This window comes from Schistocerca nitens, chromosome 3 (assembly GCF_023898315.1).
Source record: "Schistocerca nitens isolate TAMUIC-IGC-003100 chromosome 3, iqSchNite1.1, whole genome shotgun sequence".
In the NCBI taxonomy this organism is placed as follows: Eukaryota; Metazoa; Arthropoda; class Insecta; order Orthoptera; family Acrididae; genus Schistocerca; species Schistocerca nitens.
The window spans coordinates 589,865,470-589,893,039 of NC_064616.1; the positions used below are offsets into that span (position 1 = coordinate 589,865,470).

Genomic DNA, 27,570 nt, shown 5'->3' on the forward strand with positions numbered 1-27,570 from the left:
AAGCTTTTTGTGTTATTGAGTACGGCAGAAGTGAATCGACGACAGTTGTTCAGCGTGTATTTCGAACGAAGTATGGTGTTAAACCTCCTGATAGGTGGTGTATTAAATGTTGGTATAAACAGTTTACAGAGAATGGGTGTTTGTGCAAAGGGAAAAGTTCTGGACGGCCAAGAACAAGTGATGAAAATGTAGCACGCATCCAGCAAGCATTTGTTCGCAGCCCAGGAAAATCGACTCGCAGAGCTAGCAGAGAGCTGCAAATTCCACAATCAACTGTATGGAGAGTCCTACGAAAAAGGTTAGTTATGAAACCTTATCGTCTGAAATTGTTTCAAGCACTGTCTGCAGCTGATAAGATTAAAAGAATCGATTTCTGTGATTTTATCCTTGCTCAAATGGAAACAGATGAATCTTTAGTTTCAAAGATTGTGTTTAGTGATGAAGCAACTTTCCACACTAACGGGAAAGTCAACCGTCACAATGTCTGTATATGGGGCACTGAGAATCCGCGGGAAACAACTCAGTATGAATGTGACTCGCCTAAGGTGAACGTTTTCTGTGCCATTTCAGCCAATAAAGTTTTTGGTCCCTTTTTCTTCGAAGGTGCTACTGTAACTGGGATACAGTATCTGGAGATGTTAGAGAATTGGCTGTTCCCTCAGCGCCACCACATTGGCACTTACCTGTCCGTACCTGAACGTCAACTACCCGAGGCGATGGATCAGCCGCCAGGCAGCCCGTGACAGAGCACTTCATCACTGGCCTCCAAGAAGCCCTGATCTTACCCCCTGCGATTTTTTCTTATGGGGGTATGTTAAGGTGGTTAGTGTTTAACGTCCCGTCGACAACGAGGTCATTAGAGACGGAGCGCAAGCTCGGGTTAGGGAAGGAGTGGGAAGGAAATCGGCCGTGCCCTTTCAAAGGAACCATCCCGGCATTTGCCTGAAACGATTTAGGGAAATCACGGAAAACCTAAATCAGGATGACCGGAGACGGGATTGAACCGTCGTCCTCCCGAATGCGAGTCCAGTGTGCTAACCACTGCGCCACCTCGCCCGGTGTATGTTAAGGATATGGTGTTTCGGCCACCTCTCCCAGCCACCATTGATGATTTGAAACGAGAAATAACAGCAGCTATCCAAACTGTTACGCCTGATATGCTACAGAGAGTGTGGAACGAGTTGGAGTATCGGGTTGATATTGCTCGAGTGTCTGGAGGGGGCCATATTGAACATCTCTGAACTTGTTTTTGAGTGAAAAAAAAAAACCTTTTTAAATACTCTTTGTAATGATGTATAACAGAAGGTTATATTATGTTTCTTTCATTAAATACACATTTTTAAAGTTGTGGTATTCTTTTTGAATCACCCTGTATAACAAGGAGAATTAGTTCCTTTTTGCAGATGACACTAGTATTGTAATCAATCCAAGCACATATACAAGAACAGAAAAAATTATAAACAAAATTCTTAAGAGTTTCATTGACTGGTTTTCTGTGAATGGTCTCACCCTCAACCTTAAAAAGACACAACATATTCATTTCTGCACATCTAGGGGTACTACACCAACGATAAGTGTAACATACGGCAAGGAAATAATAAATAGGATAGAAACTTCAAAATTTTAAGGTGTCCATAATGATGAGCACTTAAATTGGGAAATGCATATTTTGGAGCTCCTAAAACAACTCAGTTCAGCTACATTTGCACTTAGAATCATTGCAAATCTTGGGGAGACAAAAATCAGTAAGTTGACACATTTTGCATATTTTCATTCAATAATGTCATATTGAATAATGTTTTCGGGCAACTCATCTTTAAGAAAGAAGGAAAAACATGCTGTAAGAATATAATGTCATGCTTACCCATGATCATACTGTTGGGCATCCTGACCACTGCTTCATACTATATTTATTCCCTCATGAAGTTTGTTGTAAATAATCCACTACAGGTCAAAAGAAACAGTGATGTACATAATTACAATACCAGAAGGAAAAATGACGTTCGTAACTCCACATGAAATTGCCTTTTGCACAAAAAGGAGACAACACTACAACAAAAAATTTGACCTCTTACCCAGTGATATAAAATGTCTAACAGACAGCAAGGTAAAGATTTGAAAACAAACTGAGAAGGTTTCACATTGACAACTCCTCCAATTCCATAGAAGAATTTCAATTACTGTAATGTGCAGAAAGTGGTGTGTAGGATTTACTGACTAACAACATCTGTATATCTTTTTTCTTTTTTTGTGGGGAGCAGGGAAGAAAAAAAGCTTAGAAATGTTCAGAATGTAGCCATACGTACACATTAATTTGTGATGTGAATTTAAAATGACTATGATCTTTTGGGCACAATGGTCCATGGAACACGAAACTAAATAACTAACTAAGGAAAGCTTCTTTTGATGCACTTTGAGACTGCGTTCTTGAAGCCTGGAAGAAAGTTGTCTCTTCTGGCCATTACGTCCGACTTCTCACAGAGTCCATGTCAAGATGCATGATTGAAGTTACAAATAATGAGGAGAGTCTGGACAAGATATTACTGCACTGAAAACATTTTATTTTCTTTACTTGTATTTTCTCAATTTTCCATCAGTGAGAGCTGGTGGAAGATCACTTTGTGACAGAAATGTGTTGAACCCGAGGTGATAAAATATGAGTTAGTTTTCCTTTATTTTAAAATATTAAATTTATCTTTCATTTGTTCTCTGCATACATACTTGAAAAGTAATAAATTATGAGGGAACTTTTAAGGCTATTTTTTGTTATTTCAAATTCATTTCTTCTTGACCTCTACTGCCACCTTCTGCATCCCCCCCAAAATATGTAAAAGATTTCTTCTATTGTTTATTCAAACTCTCCACCTCTTTTGCTCACTAACAAGCTATGGGCTGAGAATGGTAGGCAAGTTGGATGTTTCCATTTGTATACAGCTATTAATGATGTGGGTTGGCCTGGATCTGATGTGACAGTTTCTTGTGATATCATAAGAACTTTTCCGATGTTTACAGTGATATAGTTACCTGAGATTTGGTCAGAACTCAGCACATTGTACAGTAGTAGTTTTAGGGGCAAAGTAGCCTATAGTAGTGTAAAGCCCCATGGGTGCATCAAGACACCAAACAAATTGTAGCTACAGTGGCAATTAGCAAAAATGCACTAACCTTAAAACTTTTGGGAACTGATGGGAACTCATGGAATTGACGAGTTGGTTGTTGTCCCTTGTTGGGGATAGAAGAGAAGTCTGTGGTCAAATCGATGCAGATTTATTTTTGCAATTTATCAGTTTATCAAAGCTGACATATGGGATCAATAGAAATTGTTTGAGCTCATTCTGGGTACCGCAAGAATACAAGAATAAATTCTGTTTCTGTGTGTGGACACGGAATTTCATAACCAGTAAACATCTGAATATGAGCATTGTGATTTAGTGCAGAAGTGCTGGACTTGATAGTGGGAGCTTCAGGTGCTCAGCAGTTTTGTCCCGAAAGCATAATGTACGGAGACAGAAGAAGATGGTGTAATTAAGCAAAGACGGCCTTGCAGAGCAAATGACTAGCTATGGGAGTTAATTGCTGTTACGAGACTTGTTGCACTGAGAATAAACCATGTTATTTTGTTTGACCTGCTTCTGAGTTTAGGCAAAATTTCTGACGACATTGCAGGATGCTCATTGGGAGTTAAAAAGATGTATATTTCTGTTACATTTTCCAATGACTTTTTCATGTTTGTCTGCGCTAGTGTCATCTGTGAGATTACTAAGTTTTCTGTATATTGGTCGTTCTGATTTTGCACTAGTTGTCTGTACAATTCTTTCAGTTAAAAAATAGCTGGTGGGCTGCTTCTGCAGACAAGTAAATGTGCTCTAGGCATTACTAACCACAAAGTAGTCTACAGACTTTATGACTGTTTTGGGACATGCTGAAAAATGCAAATGTTGAGCTCAGACAGTGATCGCTAACTTATTTCACTAATTGCTAGTTAATATAGCAGTTTGCTCTAATAATTGCTCCTTGATGATTCTCACATAAATACTGCGATGGCCTAGAGAGGTTAATATCGACCTGTCAGGCAATAACCTAATAAAAAATTGGACAGGCTGCAAGGCACTACATTGGTAATGAGCTCTACTCTCAACTAGATAAACTTCTTATTGCTATTTCTGTCTCTTTCTATTATAAGCCTACTGCAAACTGAACAGTTTGTTAATATGGATGTTTTTGCTTTTAAGAAAGTACCATCAACAATGATTGCTTTGTAATCATTATGGTCAGAAGTTACTTTGCATTGTTCTGTTTATTATAGATTACTGACAGTTTTACTTTAGAATGACATATTAAAAGATTGTGGAGTCAGCATACTGCATTCCTTTTTACTCATACACTTACTGTTTCAATTTCTGTAAGCTTTTGCACCGCACTTTTTCAGTAATTGCAAATATTGAGCATAGTTCCTTTGCACAGTTAACTTGTATGATATGAGGCTTTTTATTATAAGTAGCTTGCAGAATTTCATTGTTGATGTTTGCATTTTGCAATGAATGCTCTGTTATTGGTTTTGCGTCCCTCTGTTTTGGGGTAGTGCCCATAAAACTGTTTTCATGAAATATCTTTTTAAAGTCTATAATGATCATAAGATGTGTTAAGTGTATATAATTCTTACACTACAACCAGTGATTGACTTTTCAGTTTTCAGCATCCTTGAGAAAGAAAAACAATAATAATTGTTACAGCTATTGATTTGGGATTTTCAGCTTGCAGTCAGTGCACCTGAGTGATTTTAGTATCTACATCCTAGCCCGTAAGCCTAGTTTCAGAAATGGGAGTAAAAGTCATTGGTTAACACTGGTGATATTTCTGACTTTTGTCAACTGCCAAACGCATCTTTGAGAGGCAAGATACATTCTGCACTTTCAAGCCTGCTCAAGGAAACCATAGGCAGCATAAACATACTACTCCTGTGGCTATTAAAACTGGCAACACTGTATGATATGTTTGGCTACTCTGTGATTGTCAACTTGCTTTCAGGAGTGGCACAGATTTATCCTGCTAAATTCACCTGATTTTCCTACAATTTTGTTTACAGTGGCCAAGTCTTTTTGCTGTTGAGTGTCCACCTGTGTGATGTCCAACACAAAAATTTAGTCTCTCCCTGTTTATAGTGTCATGATGCAGATCAAATTTGTGACTAAGCTGGTGATATGGATGAAGTGTTGTGCCACACATCTGTTGGACTGGACACTAGGATTTCATTATTCAATGCAGTTGTGACTGGGTATATTTATAATGTCCCAGAGATCTTCCTTAAACACCTTTCGAACTTTAGCTCTGGCTAACTGAAACATTGTCATATTTTCTATGAATGGACTGCTTCTGGATCTTCATAGCATTAGCTGTCTGTTCCTTAATGAATATTGTAACTGCTATACCACCACAGAACAGGTTGTCCCCTAAAACAAAACGCAAATTTCTGAATGGACCCATCAATGGCTTTGTGGGTTACTTCTGTAATATGGTCTGCCCATTCCTGGACAATGCCACTGTTAGGCTCACTAAGCATCTATTTCTGCTGCTGTCATTCGGAAATTTCTCTCTTTTCCTCTCTTGAAGCTTCCTGGCTGTGAGTCGCTGGACAAGAAGTCACTTCCTAGTTCCCATGAAGCATTATCTGCAAGGGCATGAGAGCAAATATGATTGTGTTTGGAACAACACCAATGCTGTGCTGAAATCCATTATTTTATCCACAGTTAGAAAATGAAGTTCTTATAATTGAAGCAGATCTTCTAAAACTCAACCTCGGGGGCAGGTGCTGGAAGAGTCTCAAAGCACACTGTGTCCGTTAATGTATACAAGGAGAATAAATGGCAGAGATTTCTTTGGGATTTCACTATCAATGTGATTATGAGGGAGTAAGCGGACACTGCGCAATGTTACTAAGGGTGAAGTATGAACTGATACACCACCTAGTCAAGTGGTGTGTGTGATTTAAGTCACTGATAAACACAATGGTGCCATCATCCATACATTCATCAATGATGTCATTGTTCCTATGTCATTATTCCCATAAAAATTTTAACTCCATGGTACAGGAGATTCAGGCAGCCTAAAATATCTCTCTTTTGGACATGGACCAGTTTTGTCCACAGTAGAACTTACAATTTCTCCATGTAAGTTCTGCTAAAATTATCGGTGCCATCTTTCCAATAGATTTCTGTATCTCCTTCTTTCATCATCGTGATAACTCTGCAATGAGCGAGAGCGAGAGAGAGAGAGAGACAGAGAGAGAGAGAGAGAGAGAGAGAGAGAGAGGAGCAATATGAGTAGGTCGTTCCGTTACTGGTGCTTCTAAGTTCATACCCCCACAGCCTTACGGCTTTCACTATACATTTGTAGTCCATGGTTCTCCTATTGGTGCAACGTTCCTCTTCTTTAGTAAAGATCGTTGCACTGTCCTTGGTATAAACTAGTTCCAGCCACTAGTGATTCATCTCTTTAGTTGCATGAATAATTTTAGAACTGAGTGTGGATTTTTTCCTCAAATGCAGCATTGTACGTTTATTTGCATATGCTGATCTTGGTGCCAGAATTACATCTTTCTACTTGAATTAAGCTGGCTTAAGTCACTCAGCATGTCATCAACCTTTTTTTACATTGCATCCCCGGGATCCTCTTCTGGTTCCCATTCTTTCTATTGCGTCTATATTCATCATATCTTAGAACGTTGCAACCCCTTTATTTGAATTACGTGTTAAGTGCAGCTAAACCATGAATGCGTACTTTCCAGTTTTCTTGATTTTTATTAACTTTATTACTTTCTGTACTGCTATTGTCTCAACAAAAAGATCATTATTTCCTAGTTGCTTAATGGATTTATGTAACAGTAATACTTTATCAAATGATCCTCCATTTTTATCATAACAAACATGTTTTGTATTATGGGGTATGTTCTGTTACTATCTCTAAGGGAATATTCCAACAAACAGCTGGTGAGTACAAAGTCCATTGATGCAGGGCCATGTCAGGTTCCCCAGAGGTTGCCTACTAGTGATCGTTTTGCCTCAAAAGTGTTCCATCTTATCAACAAACATTCTGATGACAATTTTTTTTCTTTCATTTTTCAAATTGAGGTTTGCACTTTCATTGCAACCAGGGCAGTCACACATTCATTCCCACAGGTTGTCACTGAAAGATGCCCCAAATTAATGGTAATAGACTGGTGGCATTTGGCCATCCTCCAGCTTGTGGCCTTGGGGTCCTCACACTCTTACACAGCCATTACTACTAGCTAGCCTTCTAAAGGGAGGAATACATTGGACAGTCAGAGGTTACACTTCCCGTGTGCAAAGGTTAGTAATGGAACAGTGACTTGGGATCCCTTTTGTTCATCAATAATGTAGTCGAGACGTGAACCCCCTGAGGACAAGAAAATTGATTTCATGGTAAGGAATGATACCATTTGGAATGACAGAAATTCTAAAATAAAAGAGCCTGTATGCCCAATGCACTATCTGCTTTTGCATGGTAAATGGCATGTCCGGGGCCTCATCACAAACGATGTCTATTAAATTGTCCTACATGTATCTGTGACCAGCTTAATCACATAAGGGTGGAAAATGTTGTTGGTTTTGGGATATGTAGCTCATACCTATTTGCACACTGAGCATCCAAACTGAAGCAAGAATAACACAAAAGATTTATGAAAATGGAGTGCACACATCCTGTCTTCTCTCAAAGACCCCTATTTAATGCACTTCAGAGATGTTCAGTGCATTCATTGTTCTTGCCCTCTGATCTCTTGTACATAGTAACTATAACAGCCTGCAATACCGTGAGGTCCATAAATATCATTGTATATTTGTAACTTCAAATAGTATCCCTCATTTGCAGGAAGGATACACACAAAGTACTTTCTTTACGGACATCATTCTCATCATCAGAGTTTTCATTATCATTTTCTCTTCACGAAGAATTACTTCATTTGATATGGGATCAGAATAAAAAAATCTTAGCATTTTCATCACAAAGTTCATTGGTAGACCAAGAAAAGTAAATGAAAAAACATACTTACCTAACACATCAAACGCTTCTTCAAATGAAGCGCATGGTAAGAGGTCCTCTGTGTAAAAGGCGAACATTTTTTCTGACATCTTCAATAACAACTCATCGTTATGTCGCAAAAATGTTGAGAGAGTCGACGGCCACAGTTTCTCATAGGACACTGCCAAATTCTGCAACACATCATTACACAATATCACTGAATTTCATTAACTTTATACAAAACAATGAAAGTAATAGTATTTAGTTTTTTGCATGTTGCAAAACATCAGCTTTTTCTTGTGCTTTTGTCCTAGATCAGAGCAGGGCCAGCAGAGTTATGGACAGATTTGGCATGGTTAATTTAAGGGGTGGCTGCATGCACTTCCTGTTGTCACACTGTTACCCCCCTGGGAAGGGATATGTGCACCCCAACTGTCTGCATGTAGTGTTATTCTTGTGAAAGAGTGCGAATTACACACCTAGTCGTATGTAGGAAACCCCCTAAAAACCACATCCAGGCTGAGCAGCACACCGACCTTCATCGTTAATCCACTGGGTAGATTCAATTTGGGGCCAGTGTACCACCCCATGCTGGAACTGGTGCTTTAACACTTTAATGGTGCTTAAGTTCATGAATATAACATCTGACTGAAGATAAATCTACAAATAGTATTGATAAAATGAAGGGCAGTAGCTATTTTATAAGGGAAAAAATAATTTGATATCTGTAGGGTCCTCTTTTAACAGAGAAGAGCATGTTTTGATTAATATGGCAGGAACACTGAATTACATATTTTTAACAGAGAAATTTAATATTAAAAGATAATAAACTATCAAGAAAGTATTGTTTTAAGTTGTCAAAATGACACTGGATAAAGTTTTACTAAGAAACAGCAATGATAAAAGTGAAATTAAAAACACACGACAAAAAGGTCCTAACAAGAGTTCAGTGTAGTAACTATAAATACTGATAAAAAGGAAGTGTGAAATTTATAACTGATGACTGTATGTGGACATGTGATGTGTATATTGTGGAAGTACGTGAACAAAGTTTTAGAAACAAAATCTTAAACAAAGACAAAATAACAAAGCTTCGCAGAGACATAGACATATTACAAAAAAATAAAAGTATATGCTTTGAAAGCAAAATATTCCAGTCTAGACTTGAGGCTACCAACAGACAGTCACTGCCAAGAAGGTAAGAAAACTATATCAATAAAGTAATGTGCTGCCAAAACACAGTTGCTAACATCAAATGCTTTAAATCAAACACCAGAAATAAGTACACAAAAGATAAAATTGGCAACAGAATTCATAGCTCTTGATGTGACAGCTAATGTACAAACCATAGTGCAAATTCAAGATGGTTTATAGTTGTAAGCTACATTCAAGTTGGCAGCACCATTTGCCAAACTTGTGAAGCCTGGCAAGCAAGACAATGTAAGTGTTTTATCAACTAAATGGCCATAACAGAGGTTCAAATGAGGTTCCAAGAAATCGAGCAATTAAGCTATAAGCTCATTACAAAACAGCCTTGGGAAGTGAATTCTCACAAAAGTCATTATTGTAAATATTCCACATGGACGTGATCTGATATGGCAGTTTGCTGGAGAAAAAGCTGTAAACTAATGACAATCTTAAAAGCATACATACTTATCTTCCTAATGCAGCACTTGTTCAGCCTAAGCAGCTTACATACAAAAGCCGTTGTGTGATGTGGTGCAGTGGTTAGCACACGCACACTGGAGACGCATTTGGGAGGACAATGGTTCAAACCTGCGTCTGGCCACCCTGATTTTGGTTTTCCGTTATTTCCCTAAATTGCTTCAGGAAAATGTCAGGATGGTTCCTTTGAAAGGGCATGGATGACTTCCTTCCTCATCCCTCCCTAATCCAGTGCCACCGATGACCTGGCTGTTTGGTCCCCTTCCCCAAAACCAACCAACCGACAGGTCCTTACAAATTGGGGAGTGCACCATCAATAACCATGTGGAAAAAAAGGCTAGTAAATTAAATACAGGAGCTATGAGAGGCAGCCAATAACTGTACTGCTGTGGAACAGTATAAACCAAACACACATGAAAATTTTAATAATCAGACAAATTTAAGAAACCAGACAAGCATGCCGAGTCAGTTGAACAGTTTGGCAGAACCTAATGTGATCCAACACACAAAAAATAGTCTTAAAGTAATTAATACACATTTTGGAAGCCTCAGAATTAAGTATAAAGATTTAGATACAGCATAAAACTTATGAACTCGTCATAATTCAAAACTGCAGTAATTGGCATTTGTAGCCCACAATCCGTGATCTACTGCATCACTTTCAATAGAAAATACAAGCTAAACAGTTGCTTAGTGACTATCAGTGTGCAGCAGATGTCATAAGCTATAGGTTGAAGGGCTTGCGGACTACAGGACACTAAATTTAAAATCGAAAAAATGGAATGCCTGATAATCACTGTTGTACAGATCTTGAGAAGTGTTGATAGCTTCATAACTACATTTAGAGACTTGCGAATGCCATGGAAAAGGAATATCTATAAAACTGTAACTACTGGGGTTGGTTGGTTGGTTGGTTTGTGGGATTAAAGGGACCAGACTGCGACGGTCATCGGTCCCTTTTTCCAAATACTAAAAACACCCACAGAGAATAAAAACGATTAACAGAATAGAGCACAGACGACACAGAACAAGAGAAACTTAGACAAAGACCAGACAAAACGAACTAAAATCACACAGAGTGTGACGGTGGTTGGCCGACCATAGAAATAAAAAAGGAAAAACCAACCACTTAGAAACACATTAAAAAGTCAGTTTAAAATCATAGGCCAAAGGACAGAATCAACACAAAACAATAAAATAAAACAGAAAAACTCAGATTAAATGATAAAAACCCCCTGCTCGAATAAAACGTAAAACTAAGTCAGCCATAGCAGAGTTCAGTTAAAAGGGCAGGGAGCGTGTCAGGCAGTGCGAATGACTGCCTGAGCACAGCTAAAAGTGGACAGTCCAATAAAATGTGGACCACCGTCAAAACGGAGCCGCAGCGACATAAAGGTGGGTCCCCACGTCGCAATAGGTGGCCGTGCGTCATCCATGTGTGCCCAATGCGCAGCCGGCAGAGGACAACAGACTCCTTGCGAGAGACCCGCAAGGAGGAGCTCCACACACCGGTAGCCTCCTTGACGGCCCGAAGTTTGTTTTGTGAAGGCAGGGCGCGCCATTCAGTGTCCCAAAGGTCCAGAATTTTGCTGCGTAGGAACGCTCGCAAATCTGTCTCTGGGAGGCCAATGTCCAGAGATGGTGTACTGGTCGCCTCTTTTGGCAGGCGGTCAACATTCTCATTGCCGGGTATCCCAACATGGCCTGGGGTCCACACGAAGACCACAGAGCGGCCGCAACACGCAAGAGTATGCAGGGACTCGTGGATAGCCATCACCAGACGAGAACGAGGAAAACACTGGTCGAGAGCTCGTAAACCGCTCAGGGAATCGCTACAGATAACGAAGGACTCACCTGAGCAGGAGCGGATATACTCTAGGGCTCGAAAGATGGCGACCAGCTCAGCAGTTTAAACGCTGCAGCCAGCCGGCAAGGAACGTTGTTCGGAATGTTCCCCTCGAGTTGGCGCATAACCGACACGACCAGCAACCATCGAGCCGTCAGTGTAAACAATGCCAGAACCCTGATACGTTGCGAGGATTGAATGAAAGTGGTGGCGGAAGGCCTCAGGAGGGACTGAGTCCTTCGGGCCCTGTGCCAAATCGAGCCAAAGGCAAGGGCGAGGCACACACCACGGGGGTGTACGCAGAGGTGCCCGGAAAGGAGGTGGAACAGGGAAAAACCCAAGCCCAGAGAGAATCACTTTGACACGTACGGCGATCGGAGAACCCGACCGTGGCCGACGTTCTGGCAGATGGACAACTGACTGCGGGAACAGGACACGATAATTTGGATGCCCGGGCAAGCTAAAAACATGGGCAGCAAAAGCAGCCAGATATTGTTGGCGTCATAACCGCAGTGGAGGGACACCTGCCTCCACAAGTATGCTGTCCACAGGGGTGGTCCGGAAGGCACCAGTGGCAAGGCATATCCCGCTGTGGAGGATTGGCTCCAGCACGCGCAACACAGATGGGGATGCTGAGCCATAAGTCAGGCTCCCATAATCCAGACGAGACTGGATTAACGCCTGGTAGAGCCGTAACAGGGTAGATCGGTCGGCGCCCCAGCGGGTGTGGCTCAAGCATCTCAGAGCATTTAGATGCCGCCAACACGCCTGTTTAAGCTGCCGAATATGAGGCAGCCAAGTCAACCGGGCAGCAAAAACGACACCCAAAAACCTGTGGGTCTCCACCACAACAAGAAGTTCGTTGTCAAGATAAAGCCGCGGCTCTGAATGGACCGTTCGGCGCTGGCAGAAATGCATAACGCGGGTCTTGGCAGCCAAAAACTGAAAACCATGCGCTACAGCCCAAGACTGCGCCTTGCGCCCTGTAGCTGACGTTCAGCAGCTGCAATGCCAATAGAGCTGTAGTAAAGGCAGAAGTCGTCAGCATACAGGGAAGCGGAGACAGAATTGCCCACAGCCGCAGCGAGCCCGTTAATGGCTATTAAAAACAGGCAGACACTTAAAACAGAACCCTGTGGCACACCGTTCTCCTGGATGTGGGAGGAACTATATGAGGCCGCGACTAGCACGCGGAAGGGACGATACGACAGAAAATTGCGGATAAAGATCGGCAGAGGGCTCCGAAGACCCCATCCATGAAGTGTAGAAAGGATGTGATGACGCCATGTCGTATCGTACGCCTTCCGCATCTCGAAAAAGACAGCGACCAGGTGCTGACGGCGGGCAAAGACAGTACGGATGGCCGACTCCAGGCTCACCAGATTGTCGGCGGCAGAGCGGCCTTTACGGAACCCACCCTGAGATGGAGCCAGAAGGCCCCGAGACTCCAGTACCCAAGTCAAGCGCCGGCTCACCATCCGTTCCAGCAACTTGCAAAGAATGTTGGTGAGGCTAATGGGACAGTAGCTGTCCACCTCCAAAGGGTTCTTCCCAGGTTTCAGAATGGGGATAACAATACTTTCCCGCCATTGCGACGGAAACGCACCCTCGACCCAAATACGGTTGTAAAGGTCGAGGAGCCGTCGCTGGCAGTCCACTGAAAGGCGTTTCAGCATCTGACAGTGGATGCCATCTGGCCCAGGAGCGGTATCAGGACAAGCGGCAAGGGCACTGTGAAATTCCCACTCACTGAATGGAGCATTGTAGGATTCAGAATGGTAGGTGCGAAAAGAAAGGCTCCGACGTTCCATCCGCTCTTTAATGGAGCGGAAGGCCAGCGAGTAATTGGAAAAAGCGGAAATAAGAGCAAAATGCTCTGCCAAGCTGTTGGCTATTTCGTCAGAGTCTGTACAAACTGCTCCATTCAGTGAGAGCGCAAGGACGCTGACAGGGGTCCGATAGCCGTAGAGGCGTCGGATCTTGGCCCAGACCTGTGAGGGAGAGACATGGAGGCCAATGGTGGACACATACCGCTCCCAGCATTCCTGCTGCTTTGGCGGATAAGGATGCGGGCTCGCGCACGCAGCTGTTTGAAGGCGATAAGGTGGTCTATGGATGGATGTCGCTGTAGCGCCCGCCGGCGATCTTTAATCGCTTCAGCGAACTCAGGCGACCACCAAGGCACAGTCCGCTGCCGAGGGGACCCAGAAGAACGGGGAATGGCCGATTTGGCGGCAGTAACGATGCCGGTGGTGACGATTGAACCACCGCATCAATGTCATCATTAGAGAGAGGCTCAATAGCGGCAGTGGAGGAGAACAAGTCCCAGTCAGCCTTATTCACAGCCCATCTGCTAGGGCGCCTAGAAGAGTGTCGCTGTGGCAGACAGAAAGATCGGAAAGTGGTCACTACCACACAGGTCGTCATGCACTCTCCATTGGATAGATAGATGGTGCGAAGCGAGGGCTGCAGATGGAAAGGTCGATGGCAGAGTACGTGCCATGCTCCACGCTGAAGTGTGTGAAGGAACCATCATTTAAAAGCGAAAGATCGAGCTGTGCCAATACTTGCTCAATGGTGGCGCCTCGACCTGTCGCCACCGACCTACCCCACAGAGGGTTATGGGCGTTGAAGTCGCCCAGTAACAAGAAAGGTAGCGGCAATTGGGCTATCAGCGCAGCCAGGACATGCTACAAGACATCACCATCGAACTGTAGGTGACGACACGGTAGAGGTTCGAACTGGTGTTGCAGCAGCGGCATAGGTAGATGTCATGGGCACAGGATGTAGCTGCTCATATTTCCGCCTTGCCTCGGTGTAGGTCTGGCGGTCGAGGGTCTTATATTCCATTATCTTCCTTTCCTTCTGGAAGATCCGACAGTCCGGTGAGCAGGGGGAATGATGTTTTCCGCAGTTAACACAGATGGGAGGCGGAGCACATGGAGTATTGGGATGCGAAGGACGTCCACAATCTCGACATGTGATTCCGGAAGTACAGCGAGATGACATGTGCCCGAACTTCCAGCATTTAAAACACCGCATCGGAGGAGTGATATATGGCTTCACATCACAACGGTAAACCATCACCTTGACCTTGTCAGGTAAAACATCACCTTCGAAGGCCAAGATGAAGGCACCGGTGGCTACCTGATTATCCCTCGGACCCCAATGGACGCGCCGGACGAAGTGAACACCTCGTCGTTCTAGGTTGGCACGTAGTTCATTGTCAGACTGCAGAAGAAGATCCCTGTGGAATATAATACCCTGGACCATGTTGAGACTCTTATGCGGCATGATGCTAATTGAAACATCCCCCAACTTGTCACAATTGAGCAACCTCCGTGACTGGGCAGAGGATGCTGTTTTGATGAGTACTGAACCAGAGCGCATTTTGGACAAGCCCTCCACCTCCCTGAATTTGTCCTCTAAATGCTCCACAAAAAACTGAGGCTTGGTCGAGAGATGATGTACCACGCTTCACTGCGGGTCATCCGCCCCGATGCCACCCACTCCGACCAGGGGCTCTCCCCAAGGGCGCCACCCAGCCACAGCAAAGACCACCTGGCAGGATGGCCTTTGCTGGGAGTCCCGATGCCCCAGAGGGATAGGCATCTACTCCTCGGCATACGTGGGGAGGTAGCAGCTCAGGCATCAGCAGTGCGATCCCTGTGTAGTCAGGGGGCTTCCACCAAGAGATTCTTAAATCTGCAAGTAGTTTATGATCTGAAACTATCAACATTAAATAAAGCTTCCCTGAAGTAATTATACCCCTCTTTCTTGTATGTGTTATTGATAACAAAGTTCTAGTCCTAAAATAGTTTTATGAGCAGGTGATATGCCTGATATTCACAAAAGTGCAGTCTGAATTACAGATCTGCTGTGAACTGGTATTGTATAGTATTTTTAAGACAGTGCTCAATATACTGGTCATGGAATTTAATATACAAATGCACGAATGACAGTGGAAGAGTACATTGACAATACAACCATACAAAAAGGAAGAGAGTGTAAAATTTATGGAAATATATTAAGTTTTTTGCAGGTCAAGACACTGCAACCAAAAAACTTTTTTATTATTATTCTTATTTTTAACTGCATACACTGTTCTTTCAAGCTACACCTATTCACTACAAATTTACTGAAATACTAATACACAAATCACATATCTCTCTCTCTCTCTCTCTCCCCCCCCCCCCCTCCTCCCACACAGACATACATATACAGGGTGAGTAAGAAGGAAAGGTACGTGTTTTGACAGGAGATAGCATTAGTGATTCTGAACAAAAAACTTGATGCGGACATATACCCTATTCCGAATGGCTTCCGAGATAGAACACTTTTAATGTACATTTCTATTTATTTTCTGTATTATTCATTGTCATTATTTACAATGTACCACAGTAATATAGAGGAAGTTGAGAAAAACATTTTGGTACAGAAAACTACACCATACTGGCCTACAAAATGTACTTAAGCTACAGTGCTCACGCGTCGCACAAGGTTTCCAATATTCTCGCGATCTCTTCGTGCAAACTGTTAGTCCTAGACAAAAAATAAATAGGACCTTTTTTGCTGCAAATTTAATTTACTTTAATTGTGTACTGAGACACGTTTTTGTTGGAGTGTGTGATTTTCAAGTTATTAAAGACAATCATACAAAAGTGATACTAAATGTGTTCTATCTCGGAAACCAATCACAATAGGGCATATGTCGATAAGTTTTTTTATTCAGAATCACTAATACTATCGCGTTTCAAAGCATGTATCTTTCCTCCTGACTCACCCCGTGTATATAAACATTTCTTACAACAGTGAGTTTTGTTACTAACCTTCAAAATGTATTTGTATATGCCATCAACAAGACCAAAGAAGACAACATAAGGTTTGTACACTGAGTAGTCTTTGACTTCCAGATCCAGCAGTCGATTTTCTGGCCCTGGACCACTGGGTTGTGTTGCACGAGCTTGAGCCAAAACTATGAGCCTGTTAAGGTGACGGAAGCGATCCTCCTTCCACCGGGCAGGTGAATGAAGTAGTAAGTACATGACACACTTATATAATGGACCTTCTGCAATGTAACAGTCTTTTATCCAGCCATGTGGGTTGGAAAGATAACTAATCATTTCTTCTTCCTCACGTGCCCATGAACGTGTTCTATAAAGACAGAAAACTATATTTTAGAAACTAAGTACTCACTCAAAACACACACAAAATGAATAATTTCAATTGCACAGTAATGCACAAGGTGTTTAGTATTTACATTGGGGCATTGCTGTTTTTCATGATTTTATTCCAACTACATACAGTACCAAAATACTGAGTGCAGTATTGTGACTAAAGTGGACTGATTTATCATTAAAAACTCGCGATTTAAGTACACACTTACGAGGAAGACCAAACAGAAAAGCATACAACAAATCAGTTGGGCAAGGAAAAATCAGTGTTACAGTAACAATACTTACGTAGTGAATATATACAGTGCCATATGCAACAAATATGGCACAAGAAACATGTTGGACTGTGGACCACCACCACCTGTATCTTCATGGAAACTCTTCTCCTGGGCAAAGCGCAGAAGTAGCAATTTCAAGTCGTGCACTGTTGATCGGTATGTTATGTCCCTGTTGACGATGAAACAACAAAGTTACCAAAAATCAATTTCTGCACAGTTATAAAAAAAAAGTTGCTGCACAGTTATCCATGAACACACTCCAGCCCAATTACACAGAAGTAAAAACAAAAAATTATGAGAAACACTAATAGCTCCAAGTCTTACAAAGAATAAGGGGAATGTGTTTTACTTTCCCAGTTTAGGATTAAAAGTCACAGGTATGCTGCTTTCTGTTCTATTATTAACATTTATTTTAGACATCAACCAAAAATGTTGCAAAATGAGCCACAGTTAATGAACAAAACTTCAAAAACTAACTGCTACAACAAATTGTTTTTGATTTGAAGTTATTCAGTGGGGACCTACAAATTTAACACCATTAATCTACAGTAAATGAAAATTAGCATTACAGACAAGCTTTTGTTCACTGTTTAGATAACTGTTGAGGTTATTTTGAGAAAAAAAAGTAACAATGTTCAGTTTCTGGTGAAACTCTGTAATGCGCAATTCCCAAGAAAATGCCCTGTTTAATTCAAATCTCAGAAACTTCAGGTGTTCAACTTCAATTACTTGCCCATCGTAGTTTGAAACTGAATAAGTTTTATTTTAGTGTCTTTTGTTTTTGGCAAGGAATTTATTTTTAAAATCAATACGCAAGTTATTATGTAACCCATTTTTTAAAAATTGTCATCTTCAGAGATGGGAAAAAAAATGTACAATCACAGAACTTTAAAAAGGAAAACTACAAAAATGGACATGCTTATGTTAATTTGTGAAGATTCCAAGTTAAAAGTTCCTCACTGACGTGGAACAAACTGAAACACATTTTCATTTAATACGTAATACAAAAACTGCACAAACACGAATTAAATGCATATACACTGAGGAGGATAAGAAAATTCTTAAGTTACTGTAGTTGTGCATCATTCAACAGAAAGCTCTTTATATCACTGGCTAAATTCCTGCACTGACAATCCTTTTGCCATGTTTTCTTAGAGTTATGCGGTTAAATGAAAAAAATTACAGCCAAGGATCAATGAATGTTCACATGAAATAACATTTATCACAACGAGCATCATTTTCTTTATGTTCAAAGAACCTAACCTGTGTCCAGTGCCTTCCTGAAGATACGTATTGTGACGCGCCAGGCAACTTGCGAAAGCTGATTCTGGGACATGTGGGCCCCAAACTGGTAACAATCCATTGCATCTTGTGTTGGCATTCTGCAATGCAGCTGAATCCCATTCATCTCTAGTACGAGCCAATCTGTAACATTGAGATGAACACTCAATGAGGAAGATAACGGGAGGTAGTTAAAGCACTGATGTAGCTAAACTTCTGATGAAACACTGCTGAAATGGGACTGGGAGGGAGGGAGGGTGGCGTGAAGAGAGGGAGGGAGGGTGGCGTGAAGAGAGGGAGAGGGGGGTAGAGAAGGGAGGGACTGGAGAAATCTCATGAACTACTTTTATGCTGTTATATAAATCCCATTTTGTTATTTTATATATCTGTGTAACATTTATAGTTGGTTGATTAGGAGTTTAAGGGAGTAAACAATGAGTTCATCTCTCCCTTGGTCAAGGGAGTGTGATTTCATCCAAAAAATGAAATTATGTAAGAATGGTAAAATGTAGGCATTGAAAGCAATATTGATGCCAGAGCTGAAAAATAATTTAAAGAGAAGTAACAGTATATGAATCAAGTCAGTACATAGGTCAGAGAGCAGGCATTGGCTCTCCCCACCTATATTTGACTCCCCACCAATCCAGTTAAGACTGAACACAGTTACTATTAGATTTATAGTTTTCCATAAGTTCCAGATTTAATAGTCATGCTGATGGTTGCAGGCATGTCCTATAGATATTGAAACTGTGTACACAAATAAATGGGCCATTATTTATGATTTTCTAACTGAACTCTACGGAGATCATCTCATGAAATACAAACATTCTGACACCAAATGCACATCATTACACTTAAAATGACACTACTGACAACTTTAAGAACATTAACAAAACATTCTCGGGGTTAAAGCCATGTCAAGTGGTTTACTGCCCACGAGCTTTCAGCAGAGATCCCCTCTGCCATTGTCAATTGGATGACTGTCATGTCGTTGTCACTGCCATGCTTATATAGCTGCGCCGTCGCTCGTGACGTCACTGGTGCTCGGTGCCACACCACATATGGGAATGTTTTGGACATGCGACCGCCGGGCCTGTTTCAACTCCTTCATCACCGGATCCCACGCTGTACTTAGCTGCACCTGAGTACAGCGTGGGATCCGGTGTTGAGGGAGTTGAAGTGGGCCCGGCGGTCATGTGACCAAAACATTACCATATATGGTGCGGTACCGAGCACCAGTGACGTCACAAACAACGTCACGAGCGACATCATGAGTAAGGGCGCGGCTATATAAGCACGGCAATGACAACCACATGACAGTCATCCACTTGACAATGGCAAAGGAGATCTCTGCTGAAAGCTTGTGGGCAGTAAACCACCTGACGCGGCTTGAAACCCAAGAACGTTTTACCAACGGTTATCGCCGCAAAAGCATGTATTCATACATAACTTTAAGAACAAATTATACTTACCAGTTTCAATCAAAAATTACTTGAAGCAGCTTCAATGAAAAGGGATACGCAAAAGAAGAAACTGAACACAAATATTGTATAAAACAGGCCCTTTACCAAGTTTACAACTTGAATGTGACCAAATTCCACTATGTGAAATATGTTTCGGCAATATGACCTGAAGCAGCAATGAAATGTAGCTGCAAAGTATGTCACTAAAGATGTTTAACTTAAAATCTTTTTGTCCTTTTAGATAGTCTGTGATGACTACGAAAGAAAACATCTGAGTGTGAACTCTGGTGGACACAGTGTGATATGTTGGTACATCAATGTGTAGCACTGCCACACAAAACAGGCATCTGCAATGTGGTGTCTGTCAGATTTTTGCAAAATTTATCACACACAGTGATGATTTCTTATTGCTATTATAATATGAAAAGGACTAGTACAGGATGTATTAGATATTCTTCTTTGCATTTTCACAATGATCTTACATTATGTTCCGGTACATATAACCTAATTCATGCAGAGATACACTACATGAACTAAACACACACACACACACACACACACACACACACACACACACACACGTGTATCCCAAGGAGACTATATGCCAAATTGACATTTCTATGAACAATCATTGGTGCTATTCCAAAAGGAGGCCAAGAAGTTCCTGTTTTGTTCCCTTGAAGTTTTAACTGAAATATAATTTTGATATACTATGAAATTGTGTTATTTAACTACTCAAATACCACATGTCCAATTCTTAACAGTATTTTTAATTTTGAGTAAAACATGAGATGGCAGAGGCACAAGGAAGTTATATGTCGAAACTTCTTGGCAGATTAACACTGTGTGCCGGACTGAGACTCGAACTCAGGACCTTTGCTTTTTGCGGGCAAGTGCTCTGCCAGACGAGGTACTGGCAGAAGTAAAGCTGTGAGGACGGGGTGAGAGTCGTGCTTGGGTAGCTCAGTTGGTAGAGCACTTTCCTGCTAAAGGCAAAGGTCCCGAGTTCAAGTCTCGGTCCGGCACACACTTTTAATCTGCCAGGAAGTTTCATATCAGTATACACTCCGCTGCAGAGTGAAAATCTCATTCTGGAAGTTATATGTCTTCGGAGTAACAGAGTGCCAGGAAGATTTTGTTTGTCCAGACAGAGCCAGGAAATAATACCAACTCTAAGAAGCCATAAAAACTTAGAGAGGTGTCCTTCACACAGTAATGCCAAAACTTGAGGGTCTTGTTTCAACCTGTGCATTCCACTGCAGAAGGTGAACAACATAGTGGGCAGCCCACATCATCAATAGACCAAGCAACAATCTCTATTGTCCATATGTGGATTCTTGAAGAACAGTGAAGATGTATTAAAAAGATATCCAAAATGCTGGACATCTACCAGGAGTTGGGTTGGTTTCATTTTTAACAATTTCTTTGACATGAGAAAGCTTTCAGTGATGTGAGTGCCAAAATGTTTTAACATTTAGAAGACAGCAAATGTTGGGACATCGAGTTATTTTGGACCAGTCTGATATTTAATGGACTTTTTGGCTAGGCTAGAGACTGAGAATTACAGCTGGTCCTACATTAATGATCCCCAAATCGAGGAACAGTCAAAGTAATGGTGGCATAATGTGTTCTTATGACTGAAGAACTTCAACACCGAGAAATCTGTCAAAAAACGAACAGTACCATTTTCCTGGGACAAAGATAGTATTCTGTTGGTCTATCTAGCTAAGGGCCATAATATAAACAGAGAGTATTACATCAGCTTTCTTAACCAGCTGATTTGGGCAAATATGATGAAATGCCTTGGCAATTTTACCAAAGGAATTCTTTTGTTGAATGACAATACACCACCACATTTTCCCCAAGTTGTGAAATTAAATCAAAGCCACATTTTTTCCAACCTGTTCACCATTGTCTCCCCCTTCCTCAATCCACCTGGCCTGGTGCCTCTGAACTAGCTTCAGTTTCCTAAGCTGAAGAGACACCTGAAGCGGCAAAAAGTTACCATTGTGATTACATTGACGGTGTCAAAACATTCTGTTGAGAACTGGTTTGATTGTCTGTCATGTGATTTCATTTGAATGGATTACAGGAACTGCAACAATGACAATATAAATGCATTTAAGGTAAGGGGGAAATGTTGAATAAATGTATACTGTCAAAACTCTGATTATTCTTCCTGTGCAAGCAACATGCATAGGACAGATGACACAGATCTTTCCCATTACACTTAAAATTGTGGACTGGCATCTACTTGTGAAATAAAATGTTAGAATACCTAGTGTATGAAAACTGCACCCAACTTCTCCCACTTCCACAGATCTGACTAAGACTACTACGTTTTTTTATTAAAACTTTCAGTCTATATTACACAGCCACATATCAAGTACTGATTCATTCTTCACTTTTCTTGCAGAAGTGCTGTCCGTAGTGGTGGTGGTGGTGAGAGGAGAATGAAAGGAAAAGACAAAAGCATAAAGAGAAGTTAAGCATATTATCAGTTCATCACTTTCATAAATAATTTTCATAGTATGAATGTGTTCAATGTGTTTCCACTAATAGTGATGACATAATGTCAATTAAAGTCCTCTCTCTTGAGCTAAGTGAAACCAAATACTTATAGAATGTGCTACTACATAATATTACAACTAATAAATACAATAATATTACAACTAATAACTACACTAATAATAATGATAATAATAATAAGTTTTTTACCTAACTGCTGCCATATGACAATCAACATGAACTACATTGAAATGAGTCACTGTAGTATACCCTAAACTTCTCCTGTGCTTTGGTTCAAATTCTTCAACATTACATCGTTTGCTAAACGTGTAAATACCTAAGACCTTCTTGGGCTGAAACTTATAACCTTCACGGCATATAACACACACAAGACCTGTTTCTTCACCAAGATCCTCCATCAGATGAGGGCTCTTAGATGTAACCTATATGAAAAACAGAAGAAAGAACCATTCATAAATATTTATACTATATTCTATCTACTTGCTCCAAATTTCTCTCTTACATTTTCTATACTTTGTATATAAATTTTCGAGGAAGCATTTCTAAAATCAGCTGATCATGTCACTAGCCATTACAAATGTAAATGAAGTTATCTCCAAAGTTCACTTGTCTGCATGAAGTCTATACTAGAACAAGCATGTTACATGAATATAATGACTACATTAAAAACAAAATAAAACATTCCACCTCATGTTTTTTTACAAAAAGTTGTCTAACAAATTAGAATCAGCTCATATATTAAAAGACTATTACAAACATATTCAACAAAAGATCTTCCAACCACCGATGCCGTAACTTCATCCAAGAAATTTCATGGACTGGTTGAAACCAGTGACACTTAAATACATAAAATTGTTTAACGTTTTAAATTTATAAGCTTCAAACCTGTCCTTTTTCATTGCTTCTCATTCCGAGTGCTCCTAGTTGTTTCTCCCGCATAGCCATTGCAAGACGTTTTTTCTCTGCACGGGTATACTCTCGAACCTCTTCAATGCGGGAAGCCACTTCCGGATGCTGACGCAGAGCTTCCAGTAAGTTTTCAGCCAAGGAACCTACATGTTCATCTGATGACATTTGTTCGAGCTGATGGATGATTGGTACACACTCTGCTGAAACTGCCAGCTGAAACACACAAAAAAAAAAAAAATCCACAAACTGAAACAGAAGTTAGAGTTGGGAATGAGGGTGTGGGGCAGATTAGGAGAGAAGTGGGGGCAGAGAAGACAGGAGTGGGGAAAGTTTGAGCCGGGGAGGGGAGACAGACAGAAGGACAGGAGAGAGAGGAGCTGTAGGACAGGGGGAATGTAGAACAGGGGAGAGGGCCCATAGGACATAGTGAAGAGGAGCTGTAGAACAGTTGGTTTGGGGGGGGGGGGGGTTTAAGAGAGGAGTAGGGAAATAGGGATAATGTGGGTGAACAGTAAGATGACAATGAAGGAGGAAGTAGGTAGGAAGGAGAGAGAGAAGGGGGAAGGGAGAGTAGGAAGGAGAGAGAGAAGGGGGAAGGGAGAGAAGGAAGGAGATGGAGTAGGGATGAGAAAAGGGGTAAGGGGTGAGAAGAGGGGGATGGGTACAAAGGTGGATATAGTGGGAAGGGGAAAAGGGAGCAATAGGGAATATAGGACAGAAGTGGGAAACGGGTGGCATGCGAAACGGGGCAGAGGAGGGAAAGGGGAGGTGGCGGGGAAGGGGAGGTGGAGGCGAAGGGGAAGGGGAAGACTGGGAGGAAGGGGGAAAAAGGGGACAAAAGGGAGAGAGAAGGGGGATAGGAGGAGGGGGGGCAGAATGGGAGATGAGAAGGAGGGGGGGCAGAATGGGAGATGAGAAGGAGGAGGGGGGCAGAGGGGGAGATGAGAAGGAGGGGGGGCAGAGGGGGAGATGAGGAGGAGGAAGGGGGGCAGAGGGAGAGATAAGGAGGAGGAGGAGGAGGAGGAGGAGGAGGGGGGCAGAGGGAGAGATGAGGAGGAGGAGGAGGGGGCAGAGGGAGAGATGAGGAGGAGGGGGAGGAGGGGGGCAGAGGGAGAGATGAGGAGGAGGGGGAGGAGGGGGGCAGAGGGAGAGATGAGGAGGAGGGGGAGGAGGGGGAGGAGGGGGGCAGAGGGAGAGATGAGGGGGAGGAGGGGGAGGAGGGGGGCAGAGGGAGAGATGAGGGAGAGATGAGGGGGAGGGGGAGGAGGAGGGGGAGGAGGGGGGCAGAGGGAGAGATGAGGGGGAGGGGGGCAGAGGGAGAGATGAGGAGGAGGGGGGCAGAGGGAGAGATGAGGAGGAGGGGGCAGAGGGAGAGATGAGGAGGAGGGGGCAGAGGGAGAGATGAGGAGGAGGGGGCAGAGGGAGAGATGAGGAGGAGGGGGCAGAGGGAGAGTTGATGAGGAGGAGGGGGGCAGAGGGAGATATGATGAGGAGGAGGGGGAGGAGGAGGGGGGCAGAGGGAGAAATGATGAGGAGGAGGGGGGGGCAGAGGGAGAGATGATGAGGAGGAGGGGGGGCAGAGGGAGAGATGATGAGGAGGAGGGGGGGCAGAGGGAGAGATGATGAGGAGGAGGGGGGGCAGAGGGAGAGATGATGAGGAGGAGGGGGGGGCAGAGGGAGAGATGATGAGGAGGAGGGGGGGCAGAGGGAGAGATGATGAGGAGGAGGGGGGGCAGAGGGAGAGATGATGAGGAGGAGGGGGGGCAGAGGGAGAGATGATGAGGAGGAGGGGGGGGGCAGAGGGAGAGATGATGAGGAGGAGGGGGGGCAGAGGGAGAGATGAGGAGGAGGGGGGGCAGAGGGAGAGATGAGGAGGAGGGAGAGATGAGGAGGAGGGAGAGATGAGGAGGAGGGAGAGATGAGGAGGAGGGAGAGATGAGGAGGAGGGAGAGATGAGGAGGGAGAGATGAGGAGGAGGGAGAGATGAGGAGGGAGAGTTGAGGAGGGGAGAGATGAGGAGGAGGGAGAGATGAGGAGGAGGGAGAGATGAGGAGGAGGGAGAGATGAGGAGGAGGGAGAGGAGGAGGGGGACAGAGGGAGTGATGAGGGGGGCAGAGGGAGAGATGAGGGGGGCAGAGGGAGAGATGAGGGGGGGGCAGAGGGAGAGATGGGGGGGGCAGAGGGAGAGATGAGGGGGGGCAGAGGGAGAGATGAGGGGGGCAGAGGGAGAGATGAGGGGGGGCAGAGGGAGAGATGAGGGGGGGCAGAGGGAGAGATGAGGGGGGGCAGAGGGAGAGATGAGGGGGGGCAGAGGGAGAGATGAGGGGGGGCAGAGGGAGAGATGAGGGGGGGCAGAGGGAGAGATGAGGGGGGCAGAGGAGAGATGAGGGGGGGCAGAGGGAGAGATGAGGGGGGGCAGAGGGAGAGATGAGGGGGGCAGAGGGAGAGATGAGGGGGGCAGAGGGAGAGATGAGGGGGGGCAGAGGGAGAGATGAGGGGGGCAGAGAGGAGAGATGAGGGGGGGGCAGAGGGAGAGATGAGGGGGGCAGAGGGAGAGATGAGGGGGGGCAGAGGGAGAGATGAGGGGGGGCAGAGGGAGAGATGAGGGGGGGCAGAGGGAGAGATGAGGGGGGGCAGAGGGAGAGATGAGGGGGGGCAGAGGGAGAGATGAGGGGGGGCAGAGGGAGAGATGAGGGGGGGGCAGAGGGAGAGATGAGGGGGGGGGCAGAGGGAGAGATGAGGGGGGGGCAGAGGGAGAGATGTGAGGGGGGCAGAGGGAGAGATGTGAGGGGGGCAGAGGGAGAGATGTGAGGGGGGCAGAGGGAGAGATGAGGGGGGCAGAGGGAGAGATGTGAGGGGGGCAGAGGGGGAGATGAGGGGGGGCAGAGGGAGAGATGAGGGGGGCAGAGGGAGAGATGAGGGGGGCAGAGGGAGAGATGAGGGGGGGCAGAGGGAGAGATGAGGGGGGGCAGAGGGAGAGATGAGGGGGGGCAGAGGGAGAGATGAGGGGGGGCAGAGGGAGAGATGAGGGGGGGCAGAGGGAGAGATGAGGGGGGGCAGAGGGAGAGATGAGGGGGGGCAGAGGGAGAGATGAGGGGGGCAGAGGGAGAGATGAGGGGGGGCAGAGGGAGAGATGAGGGGGGGCAGAGGGAGAGATGAGGGGGGCAGAGGGAGAGATGAGGGGGGCAGAGGGAGAGATGAGAGGGGGGCAGAGGGAGAGATGAGAGGGGGGCAGAGGGAGAGATGAGAGGGGGGCAGAGGGAGAGATGAGAGGGGGGCAGAGGGAGAGATGAGAGGGGGGCAGAGGGAGAGATGAGAGGGGGGCAGAGGGAGAGATGAGAGGGGGGCAGAGGGAGAGATGAGAGGGGGGCAGAGGGAGAGATGAGGGGGGCAGAGGGAGAGATGAGGTGGGGCAGAGGGAGAGATGAGGGGGGGGGCAGAGGGAGAGATGAGGGGGGGGCAGAGGGAGAGATGAGGGGGGGCAGAGGGAGAGATGAGGGGGGGCAGAGGGAGCGATGAGGGGGGGCAGAGGGAGAGATGGGGGGGCAGAGGGAGAGATGGGGGGGCAGAGGGAGAGATGAGGGGGGGGCAGAGGGAGAGATGAGGGGGGCAGAGGGAGAGATGAGGGGGGCAGAGGGAGAGATGAGGGGGGCAGAGGGAGAGATGAGGGGGGGCTAAGGGAGAGATGAGGGGGGGCAGAGGGAGAGATGAGGGGGGGGGCAGAGGGAGAGATGAGGGGGGGCAGAGGGAGAGATGAGGGGGGGCAGAGGGAGAGATGAGGGGGGGCAGAGGGAGAGATGAGGGGGGGGCAGAGGTAGAGATGAGGGGGGGGCAGAGGGAGTGGGGAAGAAGGTGTGGTGTGGGGTGGGGGAAGAGGGGTGGGGGAAGAGGGGTGGGGGAAGAGGGGTGGGGGAAGAGGGGTGGGGGAAGAGGGGTTGGGGAAGAGGGGTTGGGGAAGAGGGGTTGGGGAAGAGGGGTTGGGGAAGAGGGGTTGGGGAAGAGGGAGCGAAGGGGTTGGGGAAGAGGGAGCGGAGACTAATAGACTAATATACAATCAATGCTAAATGCTCTATGTACAGCCCTCAGCGCATTCTACATACAGACACACAGAACTTCTTCATTAAGAATAAATATATTGCTGCAAAAGCTAAGAGTCTCGATTTCTGCTTGAGGTGTGTGTATTGGCAGCGCAAGTGGCTGTGCATGCTAAATGTTAGTACTGGCCAGTCTTCCTCATTTTATCCATATTCTTAAGTGAATTTCACTTTTTGTTCCGTACACTGTTGGAGGATGAATACATACAGATCATAGTTTCAAGAAATCTTTTTGGCAATAATTTTTTCCCCCCCACATTCTGCTATCTTCACCACTTTTTTCCCCACAGTACA

General features: G+C 44.3%; 1 protein-coding gene across 1 annotated transcript in view; it reads right to left on the reverse strand.

Annotated features, from left to right (window-relative positions):
* The window catches only part of LOC126248505 (protein purity of essence), a 446,891-nt gene that overhangs the window by 10,566 nt on the left and 408,755 nt on the right, over nt 1-27,570 (reverse strand). Inside the window, 6 exon segments of the mRNA XM_049949542.1 lie at nt 8,069-8,228; nt 16,378-16,702; nt 17,011-17,169; nt 18,264-18,425; nt 22,463-22,695; nt 23,159-23,395. Of these exon segments, the coding sequence (XP_049805499.1) occupies nt 8,069-8,228; nt 16,378-16,702; nt 17,011-17,169; nt 18,264-18,425; nt 22,463-22,695; nt 23,159-23,395 (1,276 nt within the window).